Genomic DNA, 15,295 nt, shown 5'->3' on the forward strand with positions numbered 1-15,295 from the left:
ATTCAGCAATATTAAAATAATAAAAGGCTTGAAATAGTTCAGTTGATGTGTAATGAATCCAGAATGTATGACATTTTTGTTTTTTTAATTGCATTACAGAAAATAAAGAACTTTATCACAATATTCTAATTTTCTGAGACAGTCCAGTATATACCGGTATATATGTGTGTGTGTGTATGTACGGTGCATCCGGAAAGTATTCACAGCGCTTCACTTTTTCCACATTCTGTTATGTTACAGCCTGTTATGTTACAGCCTCATTCCAAATTGTATTAATTTAATTTCTTATCTCAAAATTCTACACAAAATACTCCATTATGACAATGTGAAAAAGTTTTTTTTTAACTTCTTTTTGAATTTATTCAAAATAGAAAACTAAGAAATCACATTTACATAAGTATTCACAGCCTTTGCCATGAAGCTCAAAATTGACCTCAGGTGCATCTTTTTTCCACTGATCATCCTTGAGATCTTTCTACAGCTTAATTGGAGTCCACCTGCAGTAAATTCAGTTGATTGGACATGATTTGTAAAGGCACACACCTGTCTATAAAAGGTCCCACAGTTGAGTGTGCATGTCAGAGCACAAACACCAAGCATGAAGTCAAAAGAACTGTCTGTAGACCTGCAAGACAGGATTGTCTTGAGGCACAAATCTGGGGAAGGAAACAGAAAAAATTCTGCTGCTTTGAAGGTCCCATTGAGCACAGTGGCCTCCATTATTCGTAAATGGAAGACATTTGGAAACACCAGGACTCTTCCTAGAGCTGGCCGGCCTTCTAAACTGAGCGATTGGGGAAGAAGGGCCTTAGTCAGGGAGGTGACCAAGAACCCGATGGTCACTCTGTCAGAGCTCAAGCGTTCCTCTGTGGAGAGAGGAGAGCCTTCCAGAAGGACAACCATCTCTGCAGCAATCCACCAATCAGGCCTGTATGGTAGAGTGGCCAGACGAAAGCCACTCCTTAGTAAAATGAACATGGAAGCCCATCTGGAATTTGCCAAAAAGCACCTGAATGACTCTCAGACCATGAGAAACAAAATTCTCTGGTCTGATGAGACACAGATTGAACTCTTTGGTGTGAATGCCAGGCGCCATGTTTGGAGGAAACCAGGCACCGCTCATCACCAGGTCAATACCATCCCTACAGTGAAGCATGGTGGTGGCAGCATCATGCTGTGGGGATGTTTTTCAGCAGCAGGAACTGGCAGACTAGTCAGGATAGAAGGAAAAATGAATGCAGCAATATATAGAGATACCCTGGATGAAAACCTGCTCCAGAGCGCTCCTGATCTCAGGCTGGGGCGAAGGTTCATTTTTCAGCAGGACAACGACCCAAAGCACACAGCCAAGATCTCAAAAGATTGGCTTCAGAACCACTCCGTGAATGTCCTGGAGTGGCCCAGCCAGAGTCCAGACTTGAATCCGATCGAACATCTATAATAATAATAATAATAATTTCCTTTGTATTGTCATTCTTTGTAACAATGTACATAGAACGAAATGTCGATACACCTGACCCGTTGTAGCGAGTCGGTGCAGCCGCAGCCAGAGGGCGCCGCCATTATACCAATTAGGTATGTCTCGGTCGGGGCGCGAACCAGCGACCTCCCAGTCTCAAAGCGGGCACACTACCATCTAGGCTCTGGAGAGATCTGAAAATGGCTGTGCACAAACGTCTCCCATCCAACCTGATTGAGCTTGAGACTTATTGCAAAGAAGAATGGGCAAAACTGCCTAAAGATAGGTGTGCTAAACTTGTGGGATCATATTTAAAAAGACTTGAGGCTGTATTTGCTGCCAAAGGTGGATCAACAAAGGCTGTGAATACTTATGTAAATGTGATTTCTTAGTTTTCTATTTTCAATCAATTCAAAAAAAGTAAAAAAAAAAATTTTTATTACATTGTCATAATGGAGTATTTTGTGTAGAATTTTGAGATTAAATTAATACAATTTAGAATGAGGCTGTAACATAACAAAATGTGGAAAAAGTGAAGCGCTGTGATTACTTTCCGGATGCACTATATATATATATATATATATATATATATATATATATATATATATATATATGGATGGATGGGTGTGTGTGTGTGTGTGTGTGTATGTATGTGTGTGTGTGTGTGTATATGTATATATATCTGTATATCTATCTGTATATCTGCATATCTATCTATGTATATATGAATATCTATCTATGTATATATATATCTATGTATATATGTATATATATATCTATGTATATATGTATATATATATATATATCTATGTATATATGTATATATATATCTATGTATATATATATCTATGTATATATATATATATGTATATATATATATATGTATATATATATATCTATGTATATATATATATCTATGTATATATATATATCTATGTATATATGTATATCTATGTATATATGTATATATATATATCTATGTATATATGTATATATCTATGTATATGTCTGTGTCTATGTATGTGTATCTGTATGTCTATGTATATATATGTGTATGTCTATGTATATATATGTGTATGTCTATGTATATATATGTGTATGTCTATGTCTATGTATATATATATATGTCTATGTATATATATGTGTATGTCTATGTATATATATGTCTATGTCTATGTATATATATGTGTGTATGTCTATGTATATATATATATATATAAGATGATCAAGGTTAAGGCTGTATTGTTTATGCTACACAATAAAATGACAGCACGAGAAAGCCTCAACAGACATGTTGGACTACCTGCTGGAGAAAAATGACCTGAAGCCAGTCATGGAACAACATGGCCTGGTACTACCTGAAGACCTGGACTTCATCAAAGAGATGATTGCAGGTCCTCTGGACACAAACGCAACCCTCCATGTAATAAGCAAGTGCCATAACATCCGTTGGGATTGAAGTTTGTGGTGATTATTTTACTCTTTTTCACAGTGGCCCTATGTTGGCCGGTCCAAGGACAAGTCCTTCCTCTATGAAATCGTGGCCAATAAGCGAAACGGCATAGACATGGACAAATGGGACTACTTTGCCCGGTGCGACTTTGGAGGTTGCGAAGTAAATACAACTGTCCTATTTAATTTGGTTCAACTCTTCATTGTTACTTTTTAGGGACTGTTACAACCTGGGCATCCAGAACAATTGTGACTATCGCCGCTATCTGAAGTTTGCGAGGGTGTGTGAGGTGGACGGAGAGAAAATCATCTGCACTCGAGACAAGGTGACAGACGTTTTGGTCAATAAAGGCTAATAACATGACCTTGTGCACCTGAAGTAAACAAGACTACTGTAATCCCTCGGTTATCACGGTTTATGGGGACCAAAAGTCTCTGCAATGTGTGAAAATCTATGAAGTTGTTTGCAGCAATTTGGATTGGGGGAAATGAAACGCGGACCAAAATAGCTATTCTTTTTCGGTGGAAAAAAGACTGCAAAAACGAGCTGTCGGGCCTGATGAAAGAAATCTGATATCCCTGCTCACAGTTATATGCAATCAGGGGCAATCAATTGCAGCCGCAACTGTGCTTTCATATTTAGTGGGCGAAGGAGGCACACCACCTGACAATACGGCCTTCTGCTGGTACCGTCATGCAGTAATATAGGGTAGGGGGTAATGGAACACAGCGGCGCAAGTGCACTTCATTTTAAGCGGAAATAATGGCAAAAAAGAGCTGCCTGACCTGGCAAGAGAAGGCTCTGCAGAAATTTGCAGTTACATTAATGGCAAAAAAGATCCATCAGGGCCCAACAACAGTGCATTTGCTGGTCCCCTCTTGCAGCAATATGCGATTGTGGATCATAGATTAAGAGTGAAGTTCACTTTTTGATGGAGAGAAAGGTCCCGGTGTTATGCCGAAAAATGCATCCCCTCGCTACTATAACCTACTATAACCTCGTTTTATCTCCCTTTTATATCACTTTTCGGGAATGTAATGGCAAACATATAACAAAAACCACTTGGTCTTGCATTTGTTGGGAATGTAATACAACTTAAACCATTCCGTCTTAGTATTTGTTGTGAAAGTAATCGAACGGCAATGCACACCGTATACAAATCACTTTTGAGCAGGTAACATGTTTATTTTGCCTTCTTCTATTCAAATCGCTCGTATTGAAACTGTTATACACTCTACCATAAAGCTTATTTCAGCATAATAAGCTTTACGGTAGAGTGCATAACGGTTCTCAAAAGTGATTTATATACAGTGTGCTGCGTGTGCATTACCGTTTGATTACATTCAAACAACAACAAATACAAAGACGGAATAGTTTAATTTGTATTACAGTCCCAAGAAATGCAAGACAAAGTGGTTTTTGTTATATGTTCACCATTACATTCCCTAAAATTGAGCTAAAACGAGGTAAAAGTGGTTATAGTACCGAGGGGATGCAAATCTCGGCAGGGATGCATTTCTCGGCATAACACCGGAAGTCCCCAAAAAAAATGCGCTCTGTCGGATCACAGCAAAATGTGATTGGGCATCATGAATTGCTGAATAATTTTCAACCCATGAAGCTCTGAGGGCGCAAATTACAAAGCACGAAAAAGCCAGAGATTACAAAACTTTTTTCTTTCTACCACATGGCTTGTTTTGCCTTTATTTATTTAGTTTTCTGAAAAAAATCCTACATTTATAAATAAAATAGCCACCATCTGCAATTTGAGATACTTAAGCCCATGTTCAGTAAGCGGTGCAGTTGGACATTTCAAACTCAGACAAAAGAGTCCTAAGCGTTTCTTGTCGTTTTTGTTATAGGAAGTGGAAAACCTGTATGATATGTTCTACACACGTCACTGCCTCACTAAAAGAGCCTATCAACACAGAGTGGGAAACGCCATAGAAACAATGTAAGTACCTTTTTTCGTTCTTTCAACCACTATTCTGGGTAATTGAGAATACAAAAATCTTAGTGACACCAGGTCCATTGTGCCCGTTCAGGATCGCTGAGGCCTTTTTGAAGGCTGATAAGCACATTCAGGTCCAAGGTTCAGGGGGCAAGATGTTCACTCTGTCCACTGCCATAGATGACATGGAAGCCTACTCCAAGATGTCAGGTTCGTCTAAATACACAACTTCCAGTTTGAGCTCCGATGTTTGTTTTCATATTTCCAAAACCATGAAACTGTTCAATTGCTCAAAGTCAAAACTTTGAACATGCCGAGTCTAAATTCTTTTTCAGAGTAAACAATTAACCTACACTGAGATTTACCTTATTTATCAGTGTATAACGCTCATGTTTTCCCCTAAATAACTCGTTTGGTTGCTTGTTGTACATTAGGTTTTATACTACAGTACTGCAACTGCACAATGATTGACTAATCAAAAACATAGCTGACCACAAATGCAAAACGTTGAATACAACCACATCTCTCGACCCCAAGAACACCCACGGTTTTATTTTTAGTAATAATACTCAAATCACTTGCGTGGAAATTTTGTAATAAATCTGATAATTCTCATTGGCTCATGCGCAAAGGCGAAGCGCTTCTTAATTTCTTTCCTCGCCTCGACCACACTGAAACATGTGTTAAACATTGCTGTTCTTTGCAATTACCAATATCTAGAGTGGCAATCCAGATATCTAACTTGAACTCGGGCTGCAAAGAGTAAGCATTCTGCATACAGCATCTCTTTCAAGTTGACGATCATGATGAAATTCATGGAAATCGAACAGCAAGATGAAAATTTACTGTGCCAGAGACTAATGTTAGAGAATCGAAAAACGTTGTGCTGAAAGATAAAAACCATAAAAGTACCATGTTGTTGTTTTTTCACCTAAAAACAAATTTTTGGTGTATTGTAAATTTTATTGTATTATTATGTTCATAGTTCATATTGTCAATAAATTATTTTTATCGTGGCCTTATACAACACGTTTTTAACTTACATGCTTAATTTGAAGCAAAATAATTCAAACCAAATTTTATGCAGATTTTTTTATTAAAAATGAGGGACACGAATAACCACGATAATTGTTGTCTGTTTTCCTTACAGATTATGTGTTTGAGCAAATACTCCACTCATCAAACCCGGACCTTGCTGAGCCACAACAGATTTTACAAAATATTCTTCGGCGGCGTATCTACAAGTTTTTGGGTCAAACCCAACCCAAAACATCCTTGGATGGCATCACTCAAGTATGTTGTCGGACAACAATGTGTGAAAAACACAACCGTGATAATTTGGATAGCGCTTAATATTTTGTCAAGCTGCACCAAGGGTAAAAAACAACCACATTTTGCCTTTCTCTCTACATGCTTTATGCAGTGGTAGTGACAGGACTTCCAAAAAAGACAATACTGTAACCCAGGGGTCTCCAACTTGATGTCCTTGGACACCAGGGTGTCCTCAAGGACAACTGAGGTGCCCGTGGATCTGTTCTGGAAAAAGCTCACCAGTGCTGGGTTACTGTGATTTTCTAGTAAATTAATTTTCTAGTTTTTGGCTGAATCTATTTAACAATAGTTACCCTGGTAATAGATAGCTAGATAGATAGATACTTTATTCATCCCCGAAGGGAAATTCACATTTCCAGCAGCATCCCTGAGCTGAGAACAGTACAATAATAAAGCCAAAAGAATACAATATACAAATACCCAGTGTGACGTGCAAATGCCCACTGTAGCGTGATATATAGAGTAACTAAATAGTGCTACACAGAATACATATTGCAGTAAGATTCGGTAATATCCAATGTAGGTGGTGTGGTTTAATGTGGGCCTTTACTCTGCCGGGTGGAGTTAAAGAGCCTCATGGCATGAGGAAGAAAAGATCTCTTCAGTCTGTCCGTAGTACAAGACAGTGACAGCAGTCTGTCGCTGAAACTGCTCTTCTGTCTGGAGATAATGCTGTGTAGTGGATGCGATGGATTGTCCATGATTGATCTCAGCTTTTTCAGTGCTCGTCTCTCAGCTACTGTTGTTAGGCTGTCCAGCTCTTTGCCCACAACAGAGCTCGCTTTCCTAGCCAGTTTATTGAGTCGAGAGGCATCCTTCTTCTTGACGCTGCCTCCCCAACACGCTGCCGCATAGAAGAGGGCGCTTGCCACTACTGTCTCATAGAATATTTTCAGGAGCTTTTTGCAGATGTTGAAGGAGGCCAGCCTTCTGAGGAAGTAAAGTCGGCTTTGCCCTTTCCTACATAGAGCTTCTGTGTTGGCAGTCCAGTCCAGTTTGTCGTCCAGCTGCACACCCAGGTATTTGTAGGTCTGGACAAATTCTACACATTCTCCCTTGATGGTTACAGGAACCGGGTGAGTTCTGGTTCTCCTGAAGTCCACCACCATCTCTCTGGTCTTGGTGGTGTTTAGGTGCAGGTGGTTTGCGTCGCTCCATCGGACAAAGTCCTGAATCAATTTCCTGTACTCCTCCTCCTGCCCGTTTCTGATACCTCCCACGATCGCAGTGTCGTCGGCAAACTTTTGCACATGGCAGGACTCAGAGTTGTACTTAAAGTCCGATGTATATAGAGTGAGTAGGAACGGAGAGAGAACGGTCCCCTGCGGAGATCCTGTGCTGCTAACCACAGTGTCCGATGTACAGCCCCCCTGTTTAACATACTGGGGTCTGCCTGTCAGGTAGTCAGTAATCCATTCTACAAGGTGTGAGCTAACTCCCATCTCTGTCAGTTTCCTACTCAGTAGCAGAGGCTGTATGGTATTGAAGGCACTGGAGAAGTCCAAAAATGTAATCCTCACAGCCCCCTTCGCCCTATCCAGGTGAGAGAGGGATCGGGGTAACATGTATACTATAGCATCCTCCACTCCCACCTTCTCCTGGTAAGCAAATTGCAGTGGGTCGATGGCGTGACGGACCTGTAGCCTCAGGTGGTGCAGCAGCAGCCGCTCCATGGTCTTCATCACATGTGATGTCAGGGCGACCGGCCTGAAGTCGTTGAGTTCCTCAGGTCTTGATTTATTTGGGACTGGGATGATGCAGGATGTTTTCCACAGCTGAGGGACCCTCCCCTGTTCAAGGCTCAGGTTGAAGATGCGCTGTAGAGGGTCTCCCAGCTCAGACGCACAGGCTTTCAGCAGTCGGGGGGATACTCCATCCGGACCAGCTGCCTTGCTGGTTCGTAGCCTTCTCAGCTCTCCACACACCTGGGCTGAAGTTATTTTTAGTGGGGGGATGTCTTCCATGCTAGTGTCCAGAGGGGGAGGGGGAAGGACAGCTGCACTACTCAGGGGTGAGGATGAGGCGGAGTAGTCAAACCTGTTGAAAAAGTTGTTCAACTGGTTGACTCGCCCCACATCTATATCCACAGCCACACCCTGCCTGGTGCTGCAGCCACTAATTGTTTTCATCCCTTCCCACACCTCCTTCATGTTGTTGTTCTGCAGCTTTTTCTCCAACTTCCTCCTGTACTGCTCCTTCCCTTTCCGGAGCTGGACTTTGAGCTCCTTCTGTACTCGTTTTAGCTCCTGATGATCACCATTTTTAAAGGCCCTCTTCTTTTGGTTCAGAAGGCACTTGATGTCGCTCATGATCCAGGGCTTGTTGTTGGCATAGCAGCGTACAGTCTTTATAGGAACAACATTGTCCATGCAGAACTTAATGTAGTCAGTAGTGCAGTTTGCCATCTCCTCAATGTCCCCACTGCTGGACCCTAGCAGGACATCCCAGTCCGTACATCCAAAGCAGTCTCTCAGAGCCTGCTCTGCCTCGGTGGAGCATTTTCTAAAAGAGCGTGTGGTTTTTGGTAGCCTCCTCACTTTTGGTTTGTACTGTGGTTTAAGCAGAATGAGGTTGTGGTCTCCTTTTCCAAGGGCAGGCAGTGGTTTAGCACTGTATGCATTTTTGATATTCGCATACAGAAGGTCAATAGTCCTATTTCCCCTGGTCTTGCAGTTCACATACTGGACGAAAGAGGGCAGTGTCTTATCAAGAGTCACGTGGTTGAAGTCCCCAGAGATTAACATTGCAGCCTCCGGGTGTTGTGTTTGAAGTTTTGCCACCGCGGAGTGGATGACGTCACACGCTACTTCCGCATCAGCGCGCGGTGGGATGTAAACAATGACAGCAATGGCGTGTCCGAACTCTCTGGGCATGTAATAGGGACGAAGACTTACAGCCAAAAGTTCGACATCACAGCAGCAGATAGAATAACATAGTAATGACATCATCTGTTGTTATTTTAGAAATGCATACCAAACTGGGTGCCTTTTGGGCTAATAGGTAACAAAAAGTAGCTCTCAGCTTGAAAAACGTTGAAGACCCCCTGCTGTTTTTTTTTCACCTAAAATGAATTGCACTTTTGGTCCCCGTTTCATTACCCCCAATCCAAATTGCTGCAAGCGGGAACAGGCAAAGGGCGATTTTTTAGGGAGGTCTGCATTTCTGCCCCGGCCAAGATAAAATGCACGGTTGAGGACGCGATCCATTGTGCCCAATCGACTATTGCTTAGAGCGGGTGCTGAAAGAGAACATTTGTGTCATGCGTGATTGCTCTTTTTTTTTCATTCATTTCTGCTTGCAATTGACTGCACCTGTGCGGCTGCAATCCATTATCTCCAGTTGACAATTGCTGCTTACAGTTGTAAATGAGGGGGCCTGGTAAGGGTCTTTTTTGCGGATTTTGTCATATCACAAAGGGGTTCTGGTTCCCATTACAATATTTCACAATGTTGATATAAATGACAATAAAGAGTTATTTATTTCATTTCAATTCAATAAAATCGTCATGGGTTTTTCACCTCCTGAAGGAAATGCTTCAGTCTTGGGAGGCAGACATGGCCAATTTGGTCCCTCACACAGGCCCGCTGGATGTCAGCCTGCTGCCTGAAGACTTTATTGTCAATGTGAGTTCCTCCGCTGCTTTCTCTCTCAGAACTCTGTTGTCCTCCAAGTCGCAAGAATCCTTTTTTTGACATCACCTTTGGTTTCAGGTCATCCAAATTGACTATGGGATGAAATGGGAGAACCCCATTGACAATATGCGTTTCTATTGTAAAGCCGACCCCAACAAAGCCTTTCGCATCTCCAAGCAGCAGGTCAGATAGACACAGACGACTTTTATTGAAGTTTATCTATTGGACTTTGTTTTTATTTTTACAGTGCAATTCTCAACAGTCTCATCAAATTAAATAGCTAATTTGAAATATTTCCCTCATGAGCAGACAATCACTACCGTAAATTCCAGGCTAAAAAGAGGGCACTTGATTAAAAGCCTCATGCTTAAATTTGTACGAGCTGCAACGGGTTTAAAAACACAGGTTTAAAGGGCTATAAAGATAAACCTATTTATGTTCAAATTCTTACATTTTTAGCCCCGGCGCACACCTGGCGCCAACTGTGTGGGGAATTTAGCATCTATGCCGTTTTCAACTGTGTCATTTTTCAGTTCTGCTGCTAGTTGTTTACATCACGTGTTTTGAGATCATGTGACCGTTCAAGATGGTGTTGATGAATAATTTACCTCAATTTCTAGTGAGAGACGTTTGAGTCTGCAAGAGTCGCGTTTTTGGGGGGAAGGTTAATATCAGAATCAGAATCACCCCTAATATCATTGTGTTGTTACAACGAAATTAGGGTTGCACTCCAATTGGCAAAGTATACAATATTTAAAAAAAAAAAAATTATATATATATATATATATATATATATATATATATATATATATATATATACATAAATTGAAAAATATCATGTATTTACCTCTAATAAAAAGTATTCATGACCTGTATTTTGCACTTTAAACTGAAATATTGCACTTAGAACCAGGACATTGCACCTAAAACTGTGTTTCAAGATTGTGGTTTGGAGTGTTGCTAGCTTTAGGGAAGAAGCTATCCCTCGGTCTGTTCTTTTGGACCTCGTGAAACCTGAACCGTAGGCCCAATGGTAACAGTTCGAAAAGACCGTCTTTCAGGATGTGTTTAGCTCTGCTGAGGTAGCAATAGCAGGCACTGTCCCCCAGGCTGGGTAATGGGCAGCCAGTGATCTTTTGGGCTGTGTTTATAATCCTCTGTAGGACTTTCCTATCTACTGCAGAGCATCCTGTCTACCACGCCATGATACAGTACGTTAGGATGCTCTTTATGGTGGCACTGTAGAATTTCACCAGCAGATTTGGAATTGTATCCCTTTTGATGAAGACCAGTAGACATCGATGTTTATCTGCTAACATTAGTCTCTGATACTGTGAGTAAATAGTGTGACAATGAGCTAAAATCCAATGCCTTTTCGTATGTCATCCATATCACTGGTGATCCAGTGCTCTCTCCACCGCACCCCGGTTGCAATTTCTGTTGCATCCAATTTTTTGCAATTGTGGTCAGCACTATTTTTTGGACTGATAATTGATTCACAAATATGCTAATATAATAGCGCAAAACATCACGTAAAACCTTCACCCCAACTTTAAGATCTGTTTTGTGTCAAAAACATGCACCTTATACGTGAATAAAGTTAATTTCTCCTCTAAAGGGGGGTCATAAATGTTTCCACGTCACCGCGGTGTTTTGTATTTGAAGCGCATGCGTCGTGGAAAAAAACAGCTTGCCGAGGTCCTCAATACCACAAAAAGAAAAGCCGTATTTAAAGCCGCACTGTTTAAAATATAGCAAAAAAGTAGTGGATTGTAGTCTGGAACATAAGATTTATTTGGTTCTCTCTCTCCGACAGGTTTCTAAAATTCTGCCCAGGCACTTCGCAGATCAAGTGATCCGGGTTTACTATAAGAAGATGGATGACAAAGGCCTCGTTGCTGCTAAAAAGCACTTTGTGCAATGGTGCTTCAATAACGACTTCACGAAACCTCGGGTGACGTTTCTGATGTCTGGAAATGAAGCAGTTGCCTAAATATCAAAACGTAACTGTTTGTGTATTTTTCTTCATCACAGGACGGAGACGTGATTGCCCCTGAGCTGACTTTCCTAAAAAAAAGCTGGTCAAGCAGTAAAAATGACCACGACGATGATGCCAATTAAGCCTGTAAACAATTACACCAAAAAGGGGTCAAGTCTTGTTGAAAGGGACAAGTCAGGTCATGTTTATTTGTATAACCCTTAATCATAGAGTCTCAAAGGGCTGCACGGATCAAAGACTATTGTAAACTACAGATTATTATGACACCATTCCTGATCAAAAACCTACATGAGGGCAAATAATACACAGATATTGTCAACATAAAATATAGGTTATTCATATGCTATAGAATAGAAGTGTGTTTTAAGCTTAGATTTAAACATTTCCACTGAGGTTGCAGATCGAATCTCAGGGGGACTTAGTTTTAGTCATTTAACCATGAATTATTGCTGTAATGTGCAGTGCAACAGAAACAATTGATAAAAAGTGCGAGGAAAAAGAAAAACTACAGCGACTTAAAGTGACCAAACAACAGAATTTTTCTTGTAATTATTTTACCCAGCCTTTCGCAAAGGTTTTAACTGCTTGTACAAGCAAGAATGCGGACAATTATGCCTTCTGTCCCCTGCCCACTGCCCGGAGATGGCTGGGATGGGCTCCAGCCCACCCGCGACCCTAATAAGGATAAGCAGTACAGCTAATGAGATGAGATATATATATATATATATATATATATATATGTATATATATATATATATATATATATATATATATATATATAATATGTATATATATATAATATGTATATATATATATATATATATATGTATGTATGTATGTATGTATGTATGTATGTAATTTTAAAGCATATGGGCCGTTTGTAAGATTTGTTTTCTCTCACTTTATTTAACAATGACCAAGAACTCCAGTAAAACCGTCTACTTGTAGTTTGAATTTTCTAACACTAGAGAGAGCCCTCAGCAACGCATTTGGTTTCCTAGATTTTGCTTTGGGTTCTTGAGAAACCAAAATAGATCATCGAAGACAAAAAAAAAAAAAAAAAAAAATCTTAACTACAAACACGATGTTTTTAATGAGGAGTTCTGGTTACATTGTTGATACACCCCGTCGCCCCGTTTTCGTTTTTCAATGACCTATAATTATCTTAGCTCTAGTTATGTAGAATAAATACATTTTTCTTCAACCATAATGATTGTTGGTGTATTTTTTCCTTTTATTCCAATAAATATTTATATATTTAATGAATTTCATTGTATTTATTTTTTTACCACTATCGTCAGCAACATATTTATTCACTTCAATCTTTTGTCTATAAATATAGATCTAACGTTTAATTAATTTGCATAATATAATAGTGACAGCAATAGAATTGTTCAGTCTCGCTATTTTTTTATTTAAAGGAATTCATTTTTTGTTTAATTACATGTTGACACCACCATCTAGCGATACATTTAAGTCCCTGCAGCAACGTCCGTGGTCATATTGGAAAACAGGTTGGGATTTCAACGAACGACAACGAAGGCTTGTCATACGCCATTTTCTACCGTCTCTTGAGTTATCGCAAATATTTTCATTTTGAGGTTGCATCGCTGGTAAGTTTGACTCGTGTGCAACTGTAACGGGTGTAGTAATAACTTTTGTTTTATTGAAATTCCTGCTGAAATATGTGTATAGTTTTTGGTAAATCTCCTGCAATGATGAGTCCAACAGTGCCATCTGCTGGTATGGGGTGGGGTTTGGTTTTGGCTTCTGACATGTGACCGGGAGGCGGGGTTTGTTGGCAGTCTTACCAGAGAGAACTGCAATGGTAAGACACATCTTTTGGCGCTCCACAAAAGAAGTTAATTTTAAACATTATAACCCCAGCTGACAAATTTCTCAACATGCACAGTAATGTGATTGATATTGTCAAGCTGTTTAGGTTTATTTTCGTTTTGTTTCTGTTTTACTAAATTATGAATTCCCCTTGTAGAGATCAAAGAGATCAAAGCCAGCAGAAAAGCTAATGTTGTGACTTATCCATTTGCAGGTAACTTGTACCCGTTTTTATACTTATTATTGTTTTTATTTCTATTTTCTCATATACATTAAAGAAGGATGATGTGGGTTAAAATTCAGACGAAAGAAAAATATGTTGAATCTATTGTAAACGTAAAAAAAATCCACTATACGATCTCTTGTTAAAAGTATCTTGTTAAAATGTAAAGATGTAAAAATGTATTGTGATATTCTAAAATGTATTTTATGTAAAGTGAAAAGAAAGTTCTTTGATATGCTTTGTTGGCAGTCTTACCAGAGAGAACTGCAATGAGATCAAGGAGATCAAAGCCAGCAGAAAAGCTAATGTTGTGACTTATCCATTTGCAGAAACTGTAATAATAAAAACTTCATCATCCAGTCCAGCGTGAATGTGAATGCTAATTACCCGTGAACAGAGTTGTCAAAATGGCGCCTGGGACGCATTTTCTTTGTTTTATATGATGAGCAGGCACCAGACGTACACATTGTAATATAGTTTTGTCTTTACTTTCTGGTTTACTCTTTTGAATTTAATTAAACCCCCTTGACACAGCCACGTGTGCAGAGGTATTGGTTTGTGAAAGTTGTCGATCGCAGCCATGGTAGCAAAGGCAACGCAATAACAACGTTCAACAATAACAATATGAAAAGTCATATAGTTTATAATAAGAATAATAACAGTCACAACTATGACAAAGATAATAGTCATGTTAAAAGTTATAATAGTATTCATAATCATAACCATAATTATTTGTTTGACCCTTCTAATGACTGTATACAGTACATAGTTCCTACAGCCCATGTGACCCTTCCAGGGCGGCCATCTTCGATGGCAAAAGAGCTTTGTTTACAAAAATTACATCCATTGTCTAATACTTTTAATGTTATCATGAGAAGACAAGGTGACCCATCTATAAAGATACTCTCACAAAAAAAGTCTTCATTTTAGTTTAATTCATAACTTGTAATGCTGCGCTAAAATCTCAATGCCTTCTTATGGTTTCATTTTAATGGTTAATCAATCAGTTTTTATGCCTTTTTAGGTTACCCACTTTGCCTTTTATGCCTTTTAGGTTACGTAACTTCATGTACCAGTTGAAATCGTTATTTGATTGCAGACGTGGTTATGTTTAACCAAGACAGGCGGTACCTGTTTTATTAACAGCTGTACAGCATCTGTACAGATTATTTTTATGTGCTTTTACTTGTTAAGCTAATGCTACTTCTAATGTGTAAAGGTAGCACAAAAGCATATGTAACTTGCACTTGGCAGCTGAAAAGTACCTTGTTGACCACCACCTATGGTGGCAGATCCACTACACACAACCCTAAATATATTACGTATGTCATCAAATTTTAAGATTGTTACCTGACACAAAGTGCTCTGAGCAAATTCTCGCATATTTTGAAGGAGCTTCTTTTCTGTTTA

The 15,295-nt window shown here is 39.5% G+C and overlaps 1 protein-coding gene across 1 annotated transcript in view; it reads left to right on the top strand.

The window, feature by feature from the left end:
• The window catches only part of LOC148370245 (deoxynucleoside triphosphate triphosphohydrolase SAMHD1-like), a 23,186-nt gene extending 10,626 nt beyond the window's left edge, over window positions 1-12,560 (top strand). Inside the window, exons 7-14 of the mRNA XM_088330088.1 lie at window positions 2,730-2,882; window positions 2,952-3,052; window positions 3,129-3,237; window positions 4,775-4,866; window positions 4,958-5,073; window positions 6,014-6,156; window positions 11,644-11,781; window positions 11,862-12,560. Coding sequence (XP_088186214.1) covers window positions 2,730-2,882; window positions 2,952-3,052; window positions 3,129-3,237; window positions 4,775-4,866; window positions 4,958-5,073; window positions 6,014-6,156; window positions 11,644-11,781; window positions 11,862-11,948 — 939 coding nt within the window. The 3' untranslated portion in view covers window positions 11,949-12,560. The remainder of the gene's footprint in view (window positions 1-2,729; window positions 2,883-2,951; window positions 3,053-3,128; window positions 3,238-4,774; window positions 4,867-4,957; window positions 5,074-6,013; window positions 6,157-11,643; window positions 11,782-11,861) is intronic.
• The last annotated feature ends 2,735 nt before the right edge of the window (window positions 12,561-15,295 follow it).

Source organism: Urocampus carinirostris, chromosome 3 (genome assembly GCF_059441175.1).
Source record: "Urocampus carinirostris isolate Australia breed hairy pipefish chromosome 3, RoL_Ucar_1.0, whole genome shotgun sequence".
Classification (NCBI taxonomy): Eukaryota; Metazoa; Chordata; class Actinopteri; order Syngnathiformes; family Syngnathidae; genus Urocampus; species Urocampus carinirostris.